Source organism: Annulohypoxylon truncatum (assembly GCF_022578515.1).
Source record: "Annulohypoxylon truncatum strain CBS 140777 unplaced genomic scaffold F4807scaffold_18, whole genome shotgun sequence".
NCBI lineage: Eukaryota > Fungi > Ascomycota > Sordariomycetes > Xylariales > Hypoxylaceae > Annulohypoxylon > Annulohypoxylon truncatum.
In genome coordinates, this window is record NW_025953804.1 from 117,028 (window position 1) to 142,008 (window position 24,981).

At 48.7% G+C, this 24,981-nt stretch overlaps 8 protein-coding genes across 8 annotated transcripts; 4 read left to right on the plus strand and 4 right to left on the minus strand.

Annotated features, from left to right (window-relative positions):
* Positions 1-4: 4 nt before the first annotated feature.
* Positions 5-2,717, minus strand: F4807DRAFT_427382 (hsp70-like protein). The gene is made up of 5 exons (XM_047998156.1): positions 2,518-2,717; positions 2,225-2,402; positions 1,990-2,155; positions 731-1,919; positions 5-674 (listed from the first exon to the last, which is right to left on the minus strand). Exons 1-5 carry the CDS (start codon positions 2,558-2,560, stop codon positions 406-408), a joined length of 1,845 nt encoding a protein of 614 aa, XP_047853676.1. The 5' UTR covers positions 2,561-2,717; the 3' UTR covers positions 5-405.
* A 90-nt stretch (positions 2,718-2,807) lies between these two features.
* On the minus strand, positions 2,808-6,755 carry F4807DRAFT_427385 (Bromodomain-containing protein). The gene is made up of 6 exons (XM_047998157.1): positions 6,213-6,755; positions 5,768-5,862; positions 4,859-5,629; positions 4,543-4,804; positions 3,966-4,479; positions 2,808-3,910 (listed from the first exon to the last, which is right to left on the minus strand). The coding sequence occupies exons 1-6, from the start codon at positions 6,306-6,308 to the stop codon at positions 3,492-3,494; spliced, it is 2,157 nt and encodes a 718-aa protein (XP_047853677.1). The 5' UTR covers positions 6,309-6,755; the 3' UTR covers positions 2,808-3,491.
* A 720-nt stretch (positions 6,756-7,475) lies between these two features.
* Positions 7,476-8,336, plus strand: F4807DRAFT_98650 (regulatory subunit of cyclin-dependent kinase). The gene is made up of 4 exons (XM_048003748.1): positions 7,476-7,689; positions 7,758-7,902; positions 7,980-8,038; positions 8,091-8,336. Exons 1-4 carry the CDS (start codon positions 7,580-7,582, stop codon positions 8,122-8,124), a joined length of 348 nt encoding a protein of 115 aa, XP_047853678.1. The 5' UTR covers positions 7,476-7,579; the 3' UTR covers positions 8,125-8,336.
* A 1,735-nt stretch (positions 8,337-10,071) lies between these two features.
* F4807DRAFT_460853 (endoplasmic oxidoreductin) lies at positions 10,072-11,949 on the plus strand (the record flags this gene model as incomplete). Its single annotated transcript, XM_048001589.1, has 2 exons — positions 10,072-11,783; positions 11,841-11,949. 2 exons carry the CDS (start codon positions 10,072-10,074, stop codon positions 11,947-11,949), a joined length of 1,821 nt encoding a protein of 606 aa, XP_047853679.1.
* A 140-nt stretch (positions 11,950-12,089) lies between these two features.
* F4807DRAFT_98679 (U6 snRNA phosphodiesterase Usb1) lies at positions 12,090-13,505 on the minus strand. The gene has a single exon (XM_048003749.1). The coding sequence runs from the start codon at positions 13,396-13,398 to the stop codon at positions 12,391-12,393; it is 1,008 nt and encodes a 335-aa protein (XP_047853680.1). The 5' UTR covers positions 13,399-13,505; the 3' UTR covers positions 12,090-12,390.
* Positions 13,506-15,546: 2,041 nt separating this feature from the next.
* Positions 15,547-17,237, plus strand: F4807DRAFT_98732 (uncharacterized protein). Its single transcript, XM_048003751.1, has 2 exons — positions 15,547-16,382; positions 16,502-17,237. The coding sequence occupies exons 1-2, from the start codon at positions 15,966-15,968 to the stop codon at positions 16,790-16,792; spliced, it is 708 nt and encodes a 235-aa protein (XP_047853681.1). The 5' UTR covers positions 15,547-15,965; the 3' UTR covers positions 16,793-17,237.
* On the minus strand, positions 17,004-22,267 carry F4807DRAFT_98701 (CPSF A subunit region-domain-containing protein). The gene is made up of 5 exons (XM_048003750.1): positions 20,040-22,267; positions 19,670-19,986; positions 19,450-19,623; positions 18,148-19,396; positions 17,004-18,075 (listed from the first exon to the last, which is right to left on the minus strand). Exons 1-5 carry the CDS (start codon positions 22,132-22,134, stop codon positions 17,528-17,530), a joined length of 4,383 nt encoding a protein of 1,460 aa, XP_047853682.1. The 5' UTR covers positions 22,135-22,267; the 3' UTR covers positions 17,004-17,527.
* A 516-nt stretch (positions 22,268-22,783) lies between these two features.
* Positions 22,784-23,533, plus strand: F4807DRAFT_460857 (uncharacterized protein; the record flags this gene model as incomplete). The annotated part of the gene is made up of 1 exon (XM_048001590.1): positions 22,784-23,533. One exon carries the CDS (start codon positions 22,784-22,786, stop codon positions 23,531-23,533), a length of 750 nt encoding a protein of 249 aa, XP_047853683.1.
* Positions 23,534-24,981: the final 1,448 nt, after the last annotated feature.

Genomic DNA, 24,981 nt, shown 5'->3' on the forward strand with positions numbered 1-24,981 from the left:
GGCACTGATTAAGAATGACATCTAGACGGACGAATCCGACAGAGCCAGGGTATATAACGTGAGGTAAAATTAAAATTCGTCGAATTCATCCCTGCTGGTTCACTTTTTTCCCTAGTAGTCTACATGCAAATGCGCCGCCAACCAGCACGTGGTTGTAAAGTATTCGTAAAAGGACGGTGAGATGGAGTGTGAAAAGAGCCTGGTAGAGTGAAAACCAAACCGAAAGACTTTTTTGTTTCCATCCCTGTCTCGCAGCACCGAGCGAGACATTCCTCTCCCCTTTCAGATGCCAATCCCAACCTTTCACGCAGATGGACATCGAGGTCACCTAGAAGACTTAAGGGAACCTAGCCACCCGCCCATCTATTACCATGACCTATGTTCGCCAAATGAAGAGAGAAGCATTTATCGGGAAGACATGGCCTTCGTCACCAGTCTCTTCAGGGCGAGCTCCTTCTTCTTCAAGTCATCGGCGTTGGAGTCCTCAACCTCAAGCTGGGCCATGGCATCGCTAAGGGATTGCTCGATCTTGTCCTTTTGGCCACGCTTGAACTTGAGCGACATAGTCGGGTCGGAGATGATCTCCTCGACGCGGCTAATGTATGATTCAAGTTGCTGCTTCGCCTCAAATCGCTTGCTGAAGGCCTCATCACTGTTCTTGAATTTCTCCGCATCTGTAGATAAAGTGTTAGTCTTGTTGTATTGTCATGTGGATAGGAGTAAAACGAACCGTTGATCATGCTCTCGATCTCAGTCGATGAGAGCTTACCAACAGAGTTGGAGATAGTGATGTTGGCACTACGGCCAGAGGTCTTTTCTGTAGCAGTGACCTTCAGGATACCATTGACATCGACCTCGAAGACGACCTCAAGAACGGCCTCACCAGCACGCATAGGGGGGATAGGTGCCAAGGTGAACTCTCCCAAGGAGGTGTTGTCCTCGCAGTTGACACGCTCACCCTGGTACACGGGGAACTGGACAGTCTGCTGGTTGTCGGCGACGGTGGTGAATGTGCGCTTCTTGATAGTAGGGACGGTCTGACCGCGAGTCACGACGGGAGCGAAGATATTGCCCTCCATGGCAACACCGAGGGAAAGAGGAACGACGTCCAACAAGAGGAGGTCGGAGGTATCGGCAGAGGTAGCCTTGCCGGAGAGGATACCGGCCTGAACAGCAGCACCATAGGCGACAGCCTCGTCGGGGTTGATGCTTTTCTCAAGCTTCTTACCGTCGAAGAAATCGCTAAGGAGCTTTTGGATCTTAGGAATACGGGTAGAACCACCGACGAGCACGATCTCATCAACGGCGCTCTTCTCGACAGCAGCATCCTTCAGGACCTGAGCGACAGGCTCCAAGGTACCGTTGAACGCCTTAGCGTTCAGGTCCTCGAAACGAGCACGGGTGATTTGGAGGAAGAAGTCGTCGCCGTCGAAGAGCGAGTCAATCTCAATAGTAGTCTGGGCACCGTTAGATAGAGTTCGCTTGGCACGCTCGCAAGCAGTTCGAAGTCTTCGGAGAGCACGCGGGTCACCGGAAATGTCCTTCTTAGTCTTGCGCTGGAACTCTTTCTTGCAGTGATCCAAAAGGTTAGTATCGAAATCCTGACCACCAAGATGGGTGTCACCAGCGGTGGCCTTGACGGTGAAAACACCGCCCTGGATGTTGAGGAGAGACACATCGAAAGTACCACCACCAAGATCGTAGATTAGGACGTTGCGCTCCTTGTTACTCTTGTTAGAGCCCAAGCCGTAAGCGATAGCGGCGGCGGTGGGCTCGTTAATGATACGGAGCACATTGAGGCCAGAGATGGAACCAGCGTCCTTTGTGGCCTGACGCTGGTTGTCGTTGAAGTAGGCGGGAACAGTAATGACAGCCTTCTCAATCTTCTTGCCGAGTTTGACTTCGGCAATCTCCTTCATCTATAGGCAGATTGTGTATTAGAATAGGGCCAAATATATTATTGCATGTATGTGAGATACTCCTGCTTACCTTGGTGAGGACCATGGCAGAGATTTCTTGAGGAGAGAAAGTCTTGGTCTCTCCCAGATACTCGACCTGGACAAGAGGGTTCGCGCCCTGCTCGACAACCTTGAAGGGCCATGATTCAATGTCCTTCTTGACGATGGGGTCATTGAATGGTCGACCAATCAAACGCCTGTCGCAAATCGAAGTCAGTCATACAATACCAAATATTGCAGGTCTGTGGGGCTTGGTCAAAACATACTTGACGTCGAAGACGGTGTTTCGGGGGTTCATGGCAGCCTGGTTCTTGGCGGCTTCACCAATTAACCGCTCCTTCTCGTTGAAGGAGACATAGGAAGGGGTGGTGAATGAACCCTGCTCGTTGGCGATGATTTCGACGTTGTTACCCTCGTAGACGGCGACACAAGAGTAGGTGGTACCTGTTGTTCAGTAGCAATTAGCACACTGTAATCGCAATATCGAAATTTTAAATTATTTTTTTAACGGGCTGCGATGCGACGATCTGTGGGCGCGGGGTTATTTTTTGCGACGTACCTAGATCGATGCCAATGGCACCATCGTAGACTTCTTCCGCCATTTTGAGAGATGATGTTCAACTGGACAAGTCCACGGGAAGGGTTGGTATTGTGTGGAAGAAGATTATTGTCCAGAGGAAATGGTAGGAAATGGTTCGGAGGAAGTATGGAGGGATGGTGTCCGGGTTTATGGAGGGGAAATTTCACTGAATTTTTTATGCGGGCGGTGAAAAATAATTCAAAATCTTAATTTTTTTTTCCTTCCTACCCCAGCCCACCTTTGCCGCCGGGACCAACTTAAATCCGGTTTAGCGTCCTAGGGTACCTTCAACAATCACTATGTACGTACTCAAAACGGACCTCAAAATCCAGGGTCCAGCCTCTTGGCATCCGTTGTTAAGCACAACCCCACCAGCTTTAAGACTTTTGAAAGCCAAACATTGAATCGTGCGTCGAGCCTAGTACTTTTCAATTAACGCCCAAACGTCTACTAAAATACAGTTTGATATATAGATACGCAAGGACAGACCGAAGAAAAGATGAAGTTCACGGACACTCCGATGAGGTACAAGCTCTACTATGAGAATTTGATAGTTGCAGGTTGCCTTCGAAAAAAAAAACCCACTCATATCATTCGTACGAAATTATTATAACATGTCTTTGTACAGCTATCAAGCGATTAACTACCTAGACGTGTATCTATCTATCTGGGTGTTTTAGCTGTAGGCCATAGTAGGAGCAAAACTCACAGTGACGTTTTCTGCATATAATGGCTTTATGAACCACCATGAGTGTAGAGTACTTGTACAAATGCTTACATCGAAGCAAATCGTTCCCTGTATAGAACGTACATAGCTAGAGCCCCTCCATAGTTTCCCTCAAGTATAAATCCGGCAACCTATGAAACTGGAGGCGTGGGTTAAGGAATTCTGCCGACCTGTTGGCTAGAAGTCTATGTCCACTAATGTCGACCATTAAAGTCAAACCAACTTCTTACGAATGCCGGAGCAAGTTGAAATGCACCACAATCTTCTCCATTTCCATGTTTAACCCGTTGGGTGCCTTCTCACCCTTTGGAAGCGCAGCGATCAGAGAGACTTCAAGTCGATTGACCCCAAAGTGGAAGGTGGTGTCAAAAACTGGCTCGCCTCGCTTGTCGAACGGAGCAGACGAAGGATACAAACGTACTGTATCGTGGAACACATTCAGTTTCCACTCGCGTTGCTGCTCCTCTAGGAACGGTGCTACCTGAGGCTTGAGGAGCATGCGAAAATGGGTTGCAGGAGCGTTGAAAACGAGTTCCTGTTGGAACTCGGTAGGGCTAGCGAGAAATGTGACTGAGAATATGTTTTCCAGCTGGAGACTAGGGTGAGATGAGAGAACAAGTTTAGGCAGAATAGCCTCCGATTCCTCTAGAATATAGTTAGTAACCTGTGACATAGGTACTCAAGGGAATAAGACTCTTACTAATGGGATGAGGTCGGTACTTCTGCGCCTCAAGGATATCTATGGCCGATAGTTTGGGAGCAGGAGGGGGTGGTGGAACTGAACCATTCGGGACGACGCTCAAGGGCGGCATTACCGGAGGCGCAAACTGCTGATGGTTGGCGAATCCAGGTGACGGTCGAACAGCACCTTCAGACTTCGTAAGTCCCGCTGCCGACGGGCTAGGAGGGCCAGCGGAAGCTGATAGGCTTCTCGCCTTCTCGAGTTGGCTCAAGTTGACCGAGGTGGCCGTCGATCCGCCGAATGGGTTCCTGCTAGTAGGAGTACCGTTACTACCTGTAGCCTCTCCTTCTCCGGATTGGCCTGTTACAGGTGCTGGCGAACCCGTCGCACTCGTCTTGCCACCAACATGGATCGTTATCTTCTTAGGATGAACGGCTGTTTCCGAGTTAGGTGGCATCTTGAGCTTTATCTTCGGCTGGGGCGGCTCTGGGACGTGTAGTTTCGCCTCCTTCAATTGTTCATGAAACAATTGCTGTGAAAGTCAGATATTAAATCGATTCAAATCAAATTGATCGAATGGTTTGTGGTAGCTTACCTCGAGTTCTTGAGCCATGAGGGAGATCTCACTTCCGTCCTCATTATAGTGATACGCATTTTTCCAGATCAAACTGGCCTGGTCTTCAAATGCAGCCCAGCCTTTGAAGTCGCTAACATAGGTCGCACCCCCTCTACCGTGCTGACCTCGAACTTGCTTCTGCAATGCCTTGAGCGACAAGGGTTCAGCAATGATCTCATAGTAATCCTTCAAGGTTCGTGGTGGTAGATAGATGAATGGTTCGAAGTATGGATATTCGCCACTAAACACGATTGTAAGTCACATATGGAATCACGTGTGGAGAGTGTGTACTGACCTCTCATCTTTCTTTCGTAGCATCTCTTCGACAATCTTCTCCTGTGCCTGCTGGAAACTCAGGCCTTTATACGGCTTGTCCTCGTAATGAGTATCGGCCTTGGCTGGAGTTGGTCCACGTGTTGCAGACTTTCGACCTTGTGCAGCAGGATTCTTGGGTGGACGGCCAGGGCGTCGTCGTTTTCGGGCTACGGGGCTCGGCTCACCATCGTCTTCCTCTTCTTCTTCCTCCTCCTCTTCCTCTTCTTCCTCGTCATCCTCTCCTTCGCCATCTTCCTCTTCATTCTCGACTTCTTCAACTTCTTCTGCATCTGCCTCAGCTTCTTCCTCTTCCTCGGCTGCTTCCTCTACGTCGTCATCTTGATCTGGTTGCACATCTTGAGCGATATGGTCTTTGTTATCTTCTTCATCACCTTCCGCATCTTCCTCGTCTGCATTCTCATCGGGCTCAGGAGTCGGAGGTAGAGGGGTAGCAACAGCCTGATAATTGCCAGACTTATATGCCGGATTGTACTTGACCATCAAGTTACTAACGGCTTTTCGGACTCGTTCTGCATCGCCAAAAGCCACGGACGAGCGCTCGTTAACTTCCTTTGCATTCGAAACCAGACGTTTGAAGTCACTCTCTAGGATAGAGAGCTTGAGATACTCATGGTTCTTGAGCTTGCGTTCAATCAACTCTAGAGAGAGCGGCAATCTAATCTTCTTGTAATAATCGGGATCTTCGCTTCGAGTAGGGAGCTTCTCAAAATACGGTGAGACTGAACGGCCACTGCAGCGCAAATATAGTTAGCCACAATATAACATCTATTAGCCGCTTCAGCGAATAATGCATAGGTAGATATTATAAGCAAAGTAAAATGCCGCAGGAGGCATATTGTATACGGTAATGGAAATGGTCTAGACATACTTCTTGTCGGTTGTTGCTCTGATTGATTCTAGGATGTTCAATCCGTATGCCGTGGTAGATTCAGCAGTTTCGCCGTTCGAGAGATCACCGAATTCCTATAGCAGCAGGATTGGATTAGCAAAGAGTAGATAGCTAAAAAGGGATGTGAAATGCTTCAAAAAAGTGCATGGCTTTGGAGGTTTGACGTTGTGAAGCTTGTATGGGGAAAGATGGGGACGGGTCATTGAAAGACAAGCCGACAACATATTGGCATTGCATTTCTTTAGTAGCTCCGACTGGGCCCTGGTCTTGAATTCAACTTCGCCCATGAACACGTTCGCATCGCAGCTGCGACGCATGGCACCTAACCGACGATGTAGGCAGAAGTAATTGGGGTCGTGACGAGGCTTGCGCGCAAATGTTGTGGAATGTGAAGTAAATATTGAAGGTGCGGACAATAGCTTACCTCCTGCAGTCTGCGACGCTTTGCAGCACGATCATTAGTATCAATTACTGATGACTCGAGGCCATTGACGCCGCTGGCCTTTCTCTTGTTCTCCATGGCTGTGGTAGGAAAACGATCGCAGGCGCATGCAGGGTCGACCTAACGCACCACAGCCTGTTGTCTGGTATGTTGCGCAGTCAATGGGGAATTCAACGTTGCGAACTATGGTAGTCGAAATGATGGGTACGGGGTCGCAGGAGTTGAACGCGATGCGCTGCGATGCGATGAGTTGTGGTGATTTGTGGGTTTCCGACGCGGCTGGCTAGTACCGCTAGGTATTGTATAATTTGTAGTAGGGGGATGACCGTTTTATCCCTTTTAGCTGGCGTGGACTATAACGGTCAAATCAACGCGACAGAGGGGAAATTTGTGACGGAAGAAAAGTACACTAAGGATGGAAATATCATTAAGATGCACAAGTGTAGTTTTGGTATGTCGATTTTTGGTGAAGCTCGTTGATGCACGCAACGGAATTATGGAGAAAGTTTTTGGTGCAAAGGTTTATTGAGTTATGAGTGCGAACAGCTGATTGCTGTAGGTAAGGTTGGTAGGTGAAATAGGTACTCAGGTACCTAGGTGCCGAGCTGACCGGGGTAGGTAACGACTTCCAATCAACCAATTAGCTCTGCTTCTAGCCAGCCCACCTTACCACCTTCCCGTCTCCCTTCAATTGAAGATACATAGGTACTGCGGTACGGTAATTATGTACCTAATGTCATTCCCTAATGCGCCACAAATGGCAGTGCGCGAGTCATTACGTAGTATGTCATAGCTTCCAGTCGTTGCCCGTTCTGTTCAACGTTTGTTGCTATGCCCCTCAGATAAGGTGAACAATGTGGCTTGTGCACAATATATGTTCCCACCTTAGCACTGTTTACTTCTCTAGGTACATAACAATATGCGATTAATTTTTGGGGGCACCGCAACTTCAACTTTTAAGAAACGCGCTCCTCCCGTCTTCTCAGAACTTGTAAACCTACAACCTTCGATTCGTAACTTCTTCTTCTATTCCTTGTCGTTCATACTACAGGGTATCCTTTATATTACTTTAAACGTTTCACGGTTCACGGTTATCGATCTATTACACCTTTGCGCAGTAGAGAAAGGTGATCCATCTTAGAAATCGAGGCTACTATCTTTGCTTCCCCTCCTCACGCGACAACATTTATTCTCTGCAGACCAACAGCCAGCTTCAGGATTCTTCTTTAGGTTTCGGAAATCGAGTCGCTAGAGATTTGCGCCAAAGTCCGTCCTAAAACTACTATACTGTAGAAAGGTCGTTATTATTTCGAACCCGAAATCAGCATTCTATTGTACAACCAGGCACAATGCCCCTAGACATTGATATGACTCGACGCAACAAGGTGCCTCGTCCTCTTAGTGACGATGAGCGAGCACGCCTCGAGGAGTACATCGACTCCATTCACTATTCTGCCCGGTATGGTTGCACACCTTACCCGTTCTAGTGTCGAGTGCCTATGAGGCGTTGCTAACTCAACAAATTAGCTATTCCGATAACGAATACGAATACCGACACGTCCAGCTCCCGAAGGCCATGCTCAAGGCCATTCCCAAAGACTACCATGACCCGTCGAAGGGAACATTGAAGCTGCTGTGGGAAGATGAGTGGCGTGCGATTGGTATCACTCAGGTAAGCCACCTTAGTGCCTAGGTACAGCATACCATAATAGCGGTATAGAAGTAACTAACAGAATTTGAAAAATGTAGAGTTTGGGTTGGGAGCACTATGAAGTCCATGAGCCGGAGCCGCACATTCTACTCTTTAAGTGAGTCTGCTCAACATTCTCTAGGCTCGGCAGTATACTAACATTATCCGAGGCGGCCCCTTAATTATCAAGCACCCCAACAGTGACCGATGAACGAACAAACCAACCCGAAAATACAATGACTTATCAGCCTTTTCAGGCTTCACCATCCTTGTAGATTACTCTTGATACGCCCCACTACTGCATAGCGACGTGTGCATTTATTAAGGAATAATGCTTCGCGACGATTTATGGCCGTTCCTAATCAGTACAGCTCTTTTTTTACTCATCTGGTTTTCAGCTTGATCCGTTGGGAGCGCCTTATGGTCTCCCCATCGAGGTCGTCCATAAGTTTATACAGCAGATTTCGACCTAGAACATCAGCATATACAGAAAGGGGATGGCGGTCATTTGCGTTTGTTCTAGAGAACGAGGAGGACTCGAGCAACTCGGTAGCAAAAAGGACGAGGTTCTACAGAGATGAAGGCGGGGATGTCTGCCATGAGCCCGCGCTTCCATTTTCACTAGGACATGGATGGTCGCACTTTAACCAGTTACCTTTGGTTTATTGAGACCCATAGAAACTCGAATGGAATAGAGCGTCATGATATCATGAGTACTCCCAACATTTTGAGTGCTTTTCGAATGTTGGTAGGTATGATTGTGGTTGCAAAAATATACCTTTATAAATGTCCGACTGGCATGTAAACATGTACGACCTACTATGAGACCAGACAGGCTTAAATTTTGTTAACCTGTCAACCCCGGATATTTATTTTTAACTGCAGGATCTGGTTGGGTCAGCAATGATCACATACCTACCGCTGCTAGGTAGCCAAGATCTGGACACCTACCTGCCTAGACCAGTAAGATGTACAGGACGTACAGTAGAGTGCAGGCGGTAGTCTCCGAGAAGGTTAAACCAAAGTAGCGGAAAGGGGTCGATGATTAATAAAATAGTTAATCTATTCAACATACGATTCTGCTTTTCACCGCGATGACAAGACTCAACAAGTCACACAATCACATAGGTACCTAGGTAGTCCCATAAGGAGCGTTTGTAGGATAGCAATATGCTAATATCGAAGTTTTCTCTTTCCTTCAATGCTCTTTAGATCCCGTGTGCTACTTTGGTACCTACTTGTATGTGCATAAGTGTCGCTCTATCGCTCCATCCTGCGTGACCAGGTACGAGGAAACTGCACTTGTGACTTGCTAAATCCAGGCTTGCCAGGCAGATGGTAGCTTCCCGTCTACAGGACAGGGTATTTCTAGAACTTCCCGCAATGGATCTTGTCCACTCGGGAGTTGCCAATTAGGTTGGCTAGTCGCACTCTGATAGGTGAGATGCATCACATGGGATGGAGGGTTGTACTTGGGTACATGCCTAATGTATCATGTATCACTTAATAAATGGACCCTGAGGGCGATGCAGGTGCAAGCTGGCAACATTCCATTATCCGTATTTCGAAGGTGAACATGGGGAAAATGGGAGTAACTACATCCCATAATCGTATGACCATATGACGTCGGGATTTATAATGCTTCATTCTTTTCAAAAGTGAACACGTTGACAATAATCGACATTAAACATTTAAAGTTAATACAACTTTATTATTTCCATTCCAAGGTTCGACGTTGGATCTCGATTACCATTTGGAAAATCCGAGAATGAAGAGGGTGTGTTAGTACATATTAATTATGCATATGCGCATATCCCTAGCTGCCCTAGTCAAGGTCTTTGGAATTTAACCGTGGTAGCAATCGCTTGTTCCTACGAATCCCTTCCCACTTCGCACCTACATCATACGTATCCTTCTATTAGCATTCTCTTACCGACCTTGGACATACCGAAGGGGGAGAACGGCCTAGTCTTGTCTCTCCTCCTCCCAATCTAATAATAATTAGGTGTCCATCCCTCCTCTTATATACCCGGGAAACGTCCTGTCGCCCGTTATGAAATCCGCGAAGCTCTTCTACCTGACGCTCTTCGCGCTTTGGGGAACACCTGGGCAATGTAAAGGCAAAGAAGCTCGGGATGAATCATGCGCAGTATGTCGCCTTCGTTGTACAACGTAGTTATCTACCTCTACCTCACGGCCAGTTCTCTGGCAGCGATCCCATCGCAATACCAATTCTTAATCTCTAACCAAAATGAAACCGTCCAGATCTCTCCCCGCGCTATCGTGTCTGACGCATGTGCTTCCTATTCTACGCTCGAAAAGTTAAACGGAAAAGTCAAACCCGCCCTAGACGAGCTGACCCAAGAAACCGACTTCTTCTCTTACTACCGTTTGAATCTGTTTAACAAAAAATGTCCTTTCTGGAACGACGAAAATGCCATGTGTGGCAATATAGCTTGTGCAGTGAACACAATAGACAACGAGGAAGATATACCTAAGATATGGAGGGCAAGCGAGTTGAGTAAGCTAGAAGGACCGTCTGCGAAGCATCCTGGAAAGACAGTGCAGAAAGAACGACCGAAAAAGCCATTACAAGGCATATTAGGAGAGAATGTTGGCGAGAGCTGTATAGTGGAGTACGACGACGAATGTGACGAGCGAGATTACTGTGTGCCAGAGGATGAAAGCGCAAGCGCTAAGGGCGACTATGTCAGCTTAGTCCATAACCCCGAACGATTCACAGGATATGCCGGCGAAGGTGCTAAGATGGTATGGGATGCTATCTACAGAGAGAACTGTTTCCAGAGATCTTCGTTCCCTCATTCGGCATCCCTTGGGACTAGCCCTGTGGCCAAAGGACCAGCTGCGCAAGACTTCCGGAACGTTCTTCAAGATGCGGAGCGCCAGCAGATTTTGCAGCAACACCAACAAGACCCAAACACTATTTTCGCGCAGGCCGGGCTCGAGGGCGAGGGTGACTGTCTGGAAAAGCGCGTGTTCTATCGCGTAGTATCCGGTATGCACGCAAGTATCAGCACGCACCTTTGTTGGGATTTCCTGAACCAGACCACTGGGGAATGGCAACCTAATGTGGGTTGCTACAAGAGTCGCCTACACACACATCCTGACCGTATTTCCAACTTATACTTTAACTACGCGCTCCTCACCCGCGCAGTCGCTAAGATCGGACCACACCTACAGGACTATACCTTCTGTACGGGAGATCCGGACCAGGACGCCGCTACGAAGGCCAAGGTTCTCGCCGTAACACAGGAAGCGGCATCAGTACCTCAGATCTTCGATGAGGGCCTCATGTTTAAGAACGGTGAGGGTCCATCCTTGAAAGAGGATTTTAAGAACCGATTCCGGAATGTTAGCCGTGTTATGGATTGTGTGGGTTGCGATAAGTGCAGACTTTGGGGCAAGTTGCAGACGGCAGGATACGGTGCAGCACTCAAGGTGCTGTTCGAATTCGACAATGACAGCGATGAGATCCCGGTCCTCAAGCGAACCGAACTTGTAGCGCTATTCAACACTTATGCAAGGCTAAGCAGCTCGATGAGAGCTATTGTTGGTTTCAGAAGCATGGTTGAGGCCGAGGAGAAGCCCAGGCAAAACGTTATTCCTGACCGAGCCAAAAAGCCACATGCAGTCAGCGTCTCACCAAGGCCATCACAAACTACATCAGCAGATGCCGAGTCGGAGCTTGAGGACGGTTGGGACAAGGAGGAAGGTGATGTACCACCTAAGCGAAAACGCCGCGAACCCGAGACGACGGGCGAAATCTTCCAAGATGAGCTTGGTAGGGTGATTAAGGCGACCAAGATCGTCTTGGAAAACTGGATCGCCTTCCCCAAGACATTGTAAGTTGGAGCCTATTTATCATGACTTTATTGTCAGAATACTAACGAATTTAACAGCTCCCGGATCCTCATCTTGGAACTTCAGCGCCTCTGGGAGTTTTATATTGGCCTGCCGATCACGCCTCGTACCTGGTCATTCCAGCGGCCCAGCCTCGACGAGCTGTAGAATTGCTCTTTGCATAATATTCGAGATTTGCGTTGGACTGCGGGGTTGAACTAGACGATCGTCAAGCGTTTTGTATACATAAAGCACTTGCTAAAGCATCGAGCAAGCATCCATACATGGGCGGAGTTTCGGGCGTTTTAATATTAGGTGGACGGGTTGACAACCCCTAAAATTGTGTTGTGTTTTATTATGTGCATACCTGATAGCGTACGACATCCTACCATTGAGATAATGGGGATGGTCAGTACATACAATTACGTATCATTCCCCTGAGTCTATTTCGTCCACGGTCATATGTCTTGGTGCCGCGTGATAATACGGTTATCCACGGCTGTTTCGTGGTCGTAATCCAAACCTTTGTATCACCGTACTCCTATATTAGGAGGGTATGGTATCTAATTCGATTCTATGATATCCCACACTATCTCACTTTAGCGAACTCTATCCACTCTCCTCCCACCTCCTCTTTCCGCGCCCCGGGAGCGCCACGTGCGTGATCGCGTTCCCGATCTTGGCCTTGACGCCGTCGACGCGCACGCGCAGACCCTGAATCTCATCCCGCGTCGCGTGCCGCGCGAATACCTCCGCGGTGCGCCGCCGCACCTCCGGCGTCGGCGGCGCGAAGGTCCACGCGATGGAGATGTGGAAGGCGGAGTCGCCGTTATCGGCTTTAAAAGCGTAGAGAGGTGGCTGCGAGTATTCCTGCACTAGGGCGTTGCAGTACTGGAGGAGGGCTGTTAGATGAGGGTTTTGCTGTTGCTGTTGAGGAGGCTGCTGCTTTTCCTCTTCTTTTGCTTCTTCTGCGGATGCGGGTGAGGGAGCGGAATCTCCTCTTCCGGTATCAGCAACAGTAGCAGCACTCGCAACCCTCAACACTAAAAATGACCTCTCGGACTCGCGCGTCCGATGCCACTCCAGCCCCACTGGCGCTAGATTGAACGGCGCGATACCGCACCCTTTAACCCGCGCCACGAGCTCCTCTAGAAACCCGTCCTTCTGCCCCGTGCTTAGCACAATCGGCCGCGACAGGCTGATGTGCAGCGGTTGCGGGGCACCTAAATCAGATGTCAGGAACGAGGTCAAGTCCACGGAGAGCGGGGACAGAGCGGGCTGCAGGGCGGAGAGGAGGGCGCTGAGGGTGTGCAATTGAGGGGCCGCCGGGTGCCATTCGACGTATAAGTGGCTCGGCCAGTTGCCCGGCTTGTGCGGGTTCACCCTCTTGCGGCCCTGGTGCAGCGTCGGGTCGTCGGTGGTGCTCACGCGCACGGTCGACGCGTAGAGGTCGTGGAAGGCGGCGGGGAGCGGTGGGAGCGCGGTGGACGTGGAGTTCTTCTCATCCGCGCCCGTCTGCGTGTGAGATGTCTTCTTCCGTTTTGCTGTTGCGGGAACCGCTCCCGCTTCTTCGTCCGCGGACTCGGGGTCCGAGGAGGAATAGTCTACTAGCGCCATCCGCTTGCCCGCATACCGCCCGCGATATTGATAGATGTGTTTGCTTAACGTTTGTTTCACCCCGGTAGCCGCATGCGAGAAATCGGTGTTGAATAAACCTTAGATCTAAGCTAGATACCCGATTGAGTTTTTGCTATGGCCAGCCAATAGACGGTGAGTTTGACGTAGCTAGATCCTTGTGCTGTTTCAAGGTCTAAAACGGGATGTCTCAAGGTTAAGGTTGCGGGCTCGGCATTAGTTCCCTTTCTTGTAAGTTATAATTACCACCTAGGCAGGTCCGAGGTGCTACTTGGCCCACATTAGTGGCGGCACGACCCGTAGGGCTGAAGAACGTCCAATCCCGTATAAAGTCGGACATCCGCGCATAGCCTCTTCTATCCGTCACCCCATAAAATGACATATACACCGTATATCAATATTGGCCATGGTAATTGACACAATATCCATAATCACGGATTCGATTCAAAGCGCATATTACTATGGTTGACGCATTAACACATTCCCCTGACGTTGTGAAGCATCGTATACAGTTATCCACAAGTACAAGGGACAACCCCCTGTCAGTTTAACTTTACAAACGAAGAGGATGGATAACTTCTAGAACATAGGTAGGATAAGAAACTGATCACAAAGTCTCGGTTACATGATCGTCATAAGCTCCAGTAAGGTGATGATAGTATCGATGACCAAAAAAGGATTGGTCGTCAAAGGAATCGAACCTTTGAGCACGAGTTCCAAAACGCCGTGCTGTACCAACACGACCTTTGGGAAAATCGAAGGGAAAGTTCAAATTCTGGATGGTAGAAATGATTCATACTTTTGTCTATGTTTAATAGGAGTCTCTTCGGCTGGACGGCAAGATCGTATATGCTCAACAACTTCCTTGATTCAATACTGGCTTATATTAACTAGGTACCTTAGTATATATACCAATCCTAATCCACCAAGGAGACATGTTCACCACTGATACTGGAATCATGCGTGTCAGTTTACATAGGATCTGGCGGTTACCTATGCATCTAGACCCCATGAATGATTCCATTGACGAACAAGATCTCATAAAGGCCATATTATAGGTATCTTACGACGTTGTATTTTAAATGTTGATATGATGCATATTAGATAGCTATGCAAACCGCCCATAACCATCACTGTACGCATAATAACTGCCATGAACCTCCTTCACAGACCTTATAGTTCCAAGTACTCGACAAGTGCTTTTAATATTTTCGATAAAAAGTGTGTCGTTTCATGCGTCAAGTTGCTAGCTCAAGTACGTGGCAGCCTACAACATTCTCACAAAATTACATGGTAGTCTCTATTACACTGCACTGTTAATTATCCTCTTTGGAAGCCCATCGTAGTTGGTTGAGTACTATGTAGGTATCAGGCTCGCTGGCGACACGCAACGATAAATCCGTACTAAGGCTGGTCAGTTGTTACCTAGGCTACCACCATCGTTGGTTTCTCTCCTGGGAACTTACATATACCAAAAATATCAACCTTCATCTTTCCCTATCGTCAGTTTCCCTTCTTCACGCTTTTCCTTCCTCGAACCACGATGTCTTCCACCCTCTTTCTTCAATCAATACCAACAAAATCCATCACGCTGACACTGCTGAGTCCTCGATATTGATCCATATTGTCTCTATCGAACCCTCAGTGCCCATCTGGCAACGGAACCATGCCTCGTCGTCGTTGTGTTTATCTAACCAAGTCGATTTCTAACCCAATCATTGCACGATTTATTCAACTCGTCGTATCTCTTTACACTCTCTACACTGGAGATTGTAATCCCTATGTTTTCTTCTGTTCGCCTCACGCCTAAAGGTACATTGTACCTTCGTCCTACAAGAATTGCGCATCCGTAAGTCCTGCTTGGTGTTGTTTCCTGTTTCAATCAATCCGTTTCTCGTGTTTATATTTCTGTCCGCGTTCGTGGATTTGGATGTTTCACAAGTATGATCCTATTTTGATATCGTGTAAGTGGTTCGAAACGTGCAGAATCTTCTGCTTAACCATTTTCACGTAGCTATGCTCCGAACCCCCGCATCACGCTATCTATATTCAATGTTATTTCTTTATTGTTCCTGTCGATCTTGATCGGCGAGCTCTTGCCCTTGTCCTAGCTTGTTATCAATGATGTAGCTGGAGCTACCTTGTCGCATTACGTCATGTCAGATCCAAATTTCGATTGGTGGGGCGATGACAGATGTGAGGGTGTGGGACCCTTGTGATAATGGAAAGTCCGGCTCATACGGGTGCGGCTTTGACGGGCAACGGGTTACATCATTGCCATGTATTTGAACGCGCGTGCAGGGTCCTGAGTTGGCAGGTTCTGGCCACTAACGTTGAACTTTAATAGGTTATCTGTTTAGGGTTCGTTTATATATCCCGACCCTGTAAGCAATTCTTTTTCAGCCTCTGCTGCTCTGCATTCCAACGAAAGAAACAGTTCACCAAGTGCAGAGCAGCAGGCCACCATTCCAACTTGACATACAAAAAAAGACCCTCGACTATTACAAGGATTTCAACCTTTACTATATACTATACTAGCAACCACCAACATGTCTGAACGACCTTTAGAAGCTATCAAGCGCGCAAACAAGACCGCTAACCGTGCCCCTCATCTTCGAAAGAAGAACATCGCTGGTGCTGACACGATCGATGTTCTTGATAACACCGGCTTCGGCGGAGCTTATCACCATGATGGACCATATGACGCCACATTAGCTTCCCGAAATCGCGACAAGCGATATGCTCCAGTCGAGGCCGTCAAGTACGGCAACGCAGAAGCTTTGAAGGCAACACCTCGAGAGATGGTCATGGACTCCCTCGAACGCCATGTACCCCTGCAAGGTACTGCCGTCATCCCTCCTGGGCACAGAGACTTAAGCGGCCGCGTAATGGACTACGAGGAGGGGGCAGACTTAATGAGAGAAGACGACGCGGACGGAGGCCCCTACAAGAGATGGGCCCATGTTGTAAGTATCTCCGATTGAAGCACAGCCACCTCATTCCTGGATTCTCCGAAAATTCTCTAGTTCCCGCTCCTAGGGCCTTATCCACTCACCAATATAGTATCAAACTAACATATCACTAGCAATACCACCCCGACGATCTGAAAGGCAAGGGCGAGCCATCATACACCATCGAAGAGGACCGCAAAAAGCAGAAGCGCATGCAGAGACACTCCCTCAAACCAAACGGCGATTACGAGATGCAGCCAACGGCCAATGCCACAGGCCGAAGCGACAAGAACGCCACCAACGTCACCATCCAGCGCAGCGCCAGCCTCGGCTCTTCCGGCCCTTCTAGTCCGAGGGGGAAGCGCCTGAGCGACGGCATCAAGCGACGAATCGGCAGCCTCCGTCGCCGACACGACGAAGTTTAGTGATTAATCACATCGCCTTGTATGAATAAGACAAATGTTTAAGTAACGACGTCCGAAGGCACTTTACGCACGAATCAGAGAAGATGTATAAATGAATGAGCAAGGATGGCATCTGTCGAATTAATTCTCTTAATCACTCGCGTTCAGCACGGCGAAGCATAGCAACAAGGCGGTTCAGCAAATCTTGTCGGGTGTTTTTGGAAGGCCAAGCGAGCTTATGATAAGATCGATTGGGCAGAATGAGTGTACGAACGAATTGTATCTGGAGGATTTTTTCTCGTCGCGCTGCATCAATGTCGGATGAAAGTTTCCCCCAGCAGCTGCGCTCCCAGATAGCTCTTTACAAGATTGCTCACAGACAGCATGAACATGAAAGGGGGCAACCAACCCTTATGTAATGACCATTAATTCTACCTGGCTCTGGAAATTTCGATATTATTCGAACACTGCCTATGTGAAGCTTCCCCCGTAATTCCGCTAAGTTAAGTCGAACGCAAAATAATCAAGTTACGTCTAATTAAAGTTTTGTTTCAGGAGAATAGCTTAGACGAATGAACTCGCGTTCTGATTGACACTCGCGCTAGCTCTCAAGATTCCTATTGATTGCAAACCTACGTACCTAGACAGGCGGGTAGCCCATCTAGCTACCTACCTAGCTAGACGCGCTATATACCGCTTACACAACATCCTTATCCTCATCCTCATCTTCATCCTTGCATCTACACTCTTCAACTCTCACAAATACCCCAACCCCGCCGCACCAAGGACCTCCCTCAACGTATCCCTAACCTCGTCCACGCCCGCGAACCCCACTCGCCCGGCGATCTCCGCGCGTCTACCGGCGCCGAGTTCGTTCCAGCGGGCGAGCAGCGCGCCGTCGACGATGCTGCGGCCCATGCCCGCGTCGACGGCGGGCGGGAACCGGCCGACGGCGCCCGACGACGCGGGCGCGCGGTAGTCCTTCGGGTTCAGGCCCGCATGGTGCGGCAGCGACGACAGCACCTGGCCGGTGAGGAACGAGAGCCGGCGGTACTGCGGCTCCGACAGGGCCGCGAGGCACGAGAGCGCGCCCGTCGGCGAGGAGAAGAGGATGAGCGAAGGCGGGGCGGGGTGCGAGTCCGGGTCGGACGATGCGTTGGCGGTTGCGTTGTTGATGTGCTGGCTGAGGTACTCCGAGTCCGCGGGCAGCGTGCGCGGGAGCAGCATGCTGCGCGTCGGGGGGTGCGCGCCGGCGGAGAAGGTGGTGCGGTGGAGGAGTAGGTGGCCTTGGAGGGATTTGGGATCTGTTTGCACGGGTGATTAGCAATGATTGCTTCATATTTATACGTACAAAGGAACGAAAAAGGGGCACTTACGGTCGGGATCGAACTGGAGGATATGGATCCCACCGTCCGAGTCGCAGGCCACTATGAACAGCTCGTCTCCATCTGGTAGGAAGTCCACCGTTAGGATTTCCAGCTTGGTAGAGCTTTTCCCGAAGAGCACCATCCTATAAGGTTCTTCCGTGTAGCCCGTGAACCAAACTCCTTTTACCGCATCGGCCATCAAGCAGAGGCCCGTTCCTTTCAGCTCGCGGACCGTGGTTACGTAGCAGCTCATGTCCATGAACGCGACGGGAAGCAGGGTTCCGTCTTCTTTCAAACCACGGACCATGCATTTCTGGCCCTGGGCAACTAACATCAGACCCTGTGTCCCTATCTCGGAAAGAGCTGTGACCGCACCGCGGGGAATCTCCTCGTTCGCAACGAGTTTGAGTTTCTTGTCGGTCTCGGGCTTCCCTGGCTCCGGAATGACTGTTACGATATCGTACACGAGAACTCTACCCCTGATGGGAAGGTCTTCGCCACGAGATACGGCTGTGCCAACCGTGATGAGGTGTTTTCGCTCATTAGTCGACTCCGAGACTTCGAGATTGAGTGTCTCGATGCACATCACTATCTCGCAAGGCTCCAGCTCAATATTATCGATGACGGTCCAGGTACTAGGGTTGATCAGTTTGATGGAACCGTGTCCCACCGTAGGTTTTAAGGGGAGATCTTTTTCATGTTGCCATTCTTTATGATAATCGTCTTCTTTTGGTAGCTCGAAGGGCTCGCGAGTATCACACCCCACAACATAGGTACCGGACGGAGGGTGATGAGTGATAGAGTGTATATCGGAATTAAGGGGTATTTTCTTAAGAGACATGCCTATGTCGGCGTATGTGGTGTTGCGAATCGGTATCTGGGATACCCGTGCGATACCTTTAGAGTCTGCGTATATAAATCCACGCTCGCATCCTTCGGTGTGGAATGAGCTCATGCCTCGAACGCCGCCGCCTTGTAACCTGAGGACCTTAGGTAGAGTCTTAGATGATCTTAAAATGAAGCTTGGTGAATCACCCGGAAGGAAGACCGTCTTATACCCGGCAATGTTGTCACAACGTCGCATTAGGGTAGGTCGTTTTATTTCATCATCTTCATCGTCTGCCGGCGGCTCTGGATCATCTGCTAAAACAGGATTGGGCAGCTTTTGGAACTGAAGTGTCGTGGAGAGTTCCTGTGTATTGGTTGAAGGTATACGGAAAGGTTGGTATATTGTCACGTCGTCATTGTCATGTCGGACCTGACGACGGTGAGTTATCCTGACATGGTAAACGAGAATTTGGGGCAACTCACAATTAAGTACGGGTATGAGGATGTCATATCACCAAGGTCAGCCACCAATATCTCCTTGATGGTTTCTTTGGCAGTACCTCGTCTTGCTGCATAGTTGGCTGAGAGGAGCGGTGGCACGAAGGGTAATCCCTCAGCAACGTAAACGGGTTTCGATAGCTCGGGTAAAGCATACACCTACGGGCGTTAGTAATGTCGCTAAAAGCTGAAATAAACCCCTTACGTGTAGTGCCCCTGCCTTGCTGAGCAGAAACATCACTATGTTTTCGTCGGTCTTCGCGCCTTCGTCGCTGTGGGCTCCAGCAAATATGCCAGATCGATCCTCATATAGACAGCCGGTAGCCCACTTGGTCGAGGTAAGGACCGAATCCTCCTTTTCTAGTTCTTCAAGTTCTAGGTTCTTGAAAATCTTGGCGATGAAGACACTGGCGTCATCTCGGACTAGCAAGAGAAAGGGATCTGCTATACTGGCACTGTCAACTCTAGGTTCTGCACCTGTTTCCTCATCGAGCATCGGCAGAATTTGGGTCAGTCCAAAGTCTAGTATAGCACATTAGCTTACGTTTTAATAAATATTAAAGAGTTAATCTTACCCCCGTCGTAACAGTGCACAGCAGTCTTGAGAACTTGGATAATTCTCATATGGTTACCCATAGTTCCAGCTTCAATGGTGAGGCCAGCAGCTGGTTCAAATTCTGTTCCGGTCAAAGCTTCGAATCCGGCGCCTGTCAAGGCGTATACGTCAGACGTCTCATACCCGTCTAGATCAACCTTGGGCACAATCATGTAACGGTCGTACTGTGCAGATGTCTCATACTCTCCTCCTATAGATGTAGCCCCTTTATCACCTTGTAATGCTTTCGGTATAGGCTTCTGTGCAGCCATCGTCCAGAAACCCCTTGCTTCGGGAAACTCAAAGTGGCCAATGACTTTTGGCTGTATTTCTCGGTTGATTACAGCAATCGAGCCAGCGTTACCCTCGCCGCATGCGCAAACAAAGCTGAGATCACTCGTGACACCAATTTGATTTGCTTGGTCTTCCTTGGTGGATGGAATTGCCTGTCCAATCGCGAAGTCCCTAATAGCCGCGATACTGACAAGGCGATCATGTACACGGAAAACAAGCTCCCCCGTTTTACCACCTGAGGTGCTGGTAGAATTTGATGACTGTTTAGCAGGCGCATAGTCTTCCCCGTATAGGTCATCCTCATCTTCTAGGCCTTCCATATCTTCATCATCCATGTCAATGTCGTCCAGAGACGGGTCTTGGAGACGAGCCTTTCTCTTCCCAGATTGGCCCTGTTTACGCGTCCAGCCGATGACTAACGAGTCAGCTCCTTCGCTGCCCGCAAATATGCAAGCCTTGTTCAGTTTGCTCAGGGTCGCAACACCAGTTGGTATTATAGACCCACCGGCCTCTGACGCAATTAAGCGAAGGCTTAATCCGGATACTATCCTGCCATCGACTCTAAACATGATTACTGCCAGACGACCATCCCGCAGAACCATCAGAAACTCGCCGCTTTCAGCTGACAAGACTTCGACTTCACAACCTTCCAGCTTCAGCTCAAGCTCAGCTTGGTCGACCAAACTAAACGATGTAGTTTGCTTCGCAAATTGGTTGACACCTACACCATGTGACTTTCCAGATTGGTCAATGTGTATAAGTTCATTCGTGCCAACTAGAAGGGCGCCACCGACTGGGGCAGGCAAGGCAATGACTCGAAATAGATCTTGTGGGAGGCCCGTCACTGACAGGATGGTTGTGGAAGCTTTTTGTTGAAGATCCAAAGTAAACACCATGTACGTGAGCTGATCTCTTCGACCTAGAACTAAAGAGGGTGACGTGGTAGAGGACAAAATGCCGAAAGTAGGCTCTCTGTATTCGTGAAGAAAGGCTAGATGCACGGGATGGATGAGGCTAGGATCAAGATTGGGCAGTCGAAGGACAAATGAGGTTGAATATGGTGTCTCTTCATTGCTGCTAGTTCCATTTGCGAGCGTAGTAGACTGCTCTTTGACAGGCTTCGGTCCATCCAATTCCTCGTCCCAGTCATCCATATCTATGTCTTCCTCCACAGTTTTAAACTGGACGATGGCAAGACTGCGCGAGCCAAATTTCAAAGCAGCACATCGACTGCCCGGGTCAGCCGCTAGAAAGTTGACATAATGGCTAAGAGGGGCAGCCCAAGGGGCTGCTTGTAGGTCTTCTTGCTCATAGTAGTGTATCGATGTAGTGTTTATGGAATTCTTCTCCGGATCCCACTCAACCATGCTCAGTTTCGCATCCTTCAACGCTAATAAGAGAGCCTCTCCGCCGGAGGCAGTTGTTTTCGACTTGATACGGGCGAGCCCCGTGATAGTTCCAGCTAAGGGAAACTCGGCGACGAGCACTAATTTCGTATAGTTAGAACGATCGGATCTGACGAGAACGGAATCGCCACCAAGAAAGGAAGCCTCGAGGCCTTCGTCATCATTGATTCTGGAATCGTAGTGTTCGGCGGATCTAAAAGATTGCAATTGGGCATTTTGAGCCTTGTCTAGCTCAGCAGAGACTGGCTTGGTGGTGAATATCTGTAGAAGAGAGGCTCTTGCGACGACGAGGTTATTGCTTTGCGCATTGATGAAAGGGAGGCATAAGGAATGCGTGACAGCCGTAGGTGGCGTCAACTCCGTATAGCACTGCATCGTGGATCTCGTTTCCTCATTTCAAGTACAGTGTCGAAGAGGGACAACGTCGGCGCAATGCGGAGGATTGAAGTTGTAGTTGGAATAATTGTCGATACGCCATTGCCATATCCATATTTACAGTTGGGAGCTCAAAACGCGCTAAGGGTATAAGCTATGTGCAACGTGCAGCTGCGAACAAGGCTACAGATAAGATAATACATTAAACGAACAAATATGCGATTATGCATCTATCAGAACTCTCTCATTAACAGAAGTAGGCGTTTATGGCTAATTTCATATATGAATGTGGGGTTGCTTTGAGCCTCTCAAATATTTAGATAAAGATGAGGTAAGCCACAAGTAACGCAACTTCTTCATCACGCAATTCTTGACAAATCCTCAACAAAGGTTACTTGACATGTAACTCAGAACCACAATCTGAAATATATCGTACTATTCACGTATCATCATTATATTCTTTCAATTTTCTAAATAAGTAAAGTTGCAAGTTCTTTTAACTGAAAGTATTCATATCTATACCTATGATTTTACAGCACTACCAACAAAATCTAAGGGGTTAGGCAAATATATGATTGCAGATCACCCTTATTTAAGAGATAAGCCATCAGTACCATCGAGAGTGGGTGTCTGAAAAGGCTATATGATCATGGCAACGAATAAGGTATTTCGATTATTCGATCTACCCCCTGAGTTGAGAGGTGCTATTTTCTCGCAGCTCCTGGTCTCAAACGAGAGCGTCATACTCCACGAAACAACGTTCTTTACTTTGCCTTCCACCCAAACTTGGAACTTCTTAAATGTTTTCCTCGTCAATATGCAGATGTATCAAGAGGCATCAGCCATCTTCTACTCCCAGAACCGGTTTACCCTAAACGCGCACTACCATCGCTTACCTACTCACCTCACTAGCCGAGGGGGTTTCCTTAGTGAAGAAGGACAGCACGCCCGGAGACGCGTGCGTAGTATGACGATTTACCTCACGAGGGTAGGCGGCGAATTTGAACGTGTCTTAGGACCTGCTCTTTCTGATATGGTTCTTAACGGGAGCTTAAGAGAGCTTGTAATACGCTTAGGACCGCCTAGTTCGCTTGGTGCAAATCGGACGCCCCACCCCGATATGGTACAACGGCCTCCCTTCCAGGGGCTACTGAGGCTGTTAGCCGATCCATACTTGGAAAGGGTTAAATTATTGGCTTGGAAGGCTCATCTGGCTGTTTTTTGCCCGTTCCACAGGGAAGTAAACACATCAACGATCACGGATAACGAGACCGTTGACAGTCAAGGTACCGCCATTATACGCAATAGTACTGGTTGGATTGAACTAGATTGGAGAGCTATGGTTGATGTATATGCACCTGGACAAAAGATCGTGCGGATTGGCGACAGGAATTACTGAGAATCAACATGAGTAAGCACTGGAGGAGTTTCGATGAAGTAATGTCTTATTACGGCCCAGTTCCGGGAATTTAGACTATCTTCGCAAGGATTGGCAACATTCAGTCTCCGAAATCTTCGCGGTCCTGTTTAAATCCGACAGCATCAATGGCCAACCAACATGAGACTATACAAATGACATGATTAGCGGACATGTAGATCTCAGGGGTTACTCACACAAGTCAGACTTCGATGACACGAATCATCGTGATGTTCCCTCAACGAAACGTATCAACACCTATCGTTATGCCATGTGGTCGCCTCGGACTTTTCACAACCCCCAATCTCAGAAATCTCTTGGCAAAACACAGCGCAATTCCACATATCTTTTAAGAAAGGTAGCCAAGAAGATTCGGCGCTCATATATTACGCTGTATATGCGGCCAAGCTTGCCAAGGGACTCTCTAGCGTCGGCATTCCCTTAGTCAAAAGCTAGAGAAAGTCCCTGTCGATCACCCGCAGTTACCAACTACGAAACTTTTCTCCAGCTCTCAAGCACGCCACTGTGCCATGTCTTACTTCAGTCCAGGTCTAGAAGCTTGGCGAGTTCTACACATCGTCTATGATACCCATATCCGATTTGAAAGAATGTCATCAGGAGGCAATGACAGGGCACCATTAGATCTCGAAAACGAGGGGCGGACGTGATCATTTGTGGCATACCCATATGGAGGCCGGCGGAGAGGACAAAGAGGACAAAGAAGAAGTTGGGAATCAGATCATGCAGAATGCGCAACTGCATAGATTGCTGTACGACGTACATAGGACCGTACCGTGTATACTTGGTATGAGCTTGGCGCATTCTCCGTCGAGCGGTGTACCGCGGATTTCGCTCCGCCGAGGGAAGCCTCCTGCGGCGAGCCTAAATTTCCGCCGTAGTAGCCCCATGTCCCATGGACGAAACAAGTCTATGTACGGGATATTCGACACTCGTCCTCTAGATTGTGGACGTACAATATCCAAGCCAACGATCTTGATATTGGGTACGTACTAATGCTTTTCATATTCGGGTAGTTTAGAACCTCGGCTTCGTTGCGCGTTTTGCGATACGCGTAACACCGACGCCTAGGCATCTCAACAGTATCTCCGAATACAGTAATACCCTATCTGCAATCCTGTAGGAAGGCTTTACGTGCGCCAAGAGATGGTTGAGGATACGTATGTACACTCGTACCGTCGAGTGGGATATTGTATACATCCTGACATCCACTTTGGGCAGCAGATTCATACAACGACCTGATCAACCTCGGTTTGTCAAGATCCCTTTCTAGTTTCAGTTAGAAGTGGCAAATATGGAAGGATTAGGAATGATTCGCCCTGACTAGAGCAATCAATCTTATCACGCTTTTTAGTCTTAGATCCATCCAGCCCAATCTATTCGGGGTCCGGGGAATGCCTGTCGATACCTAG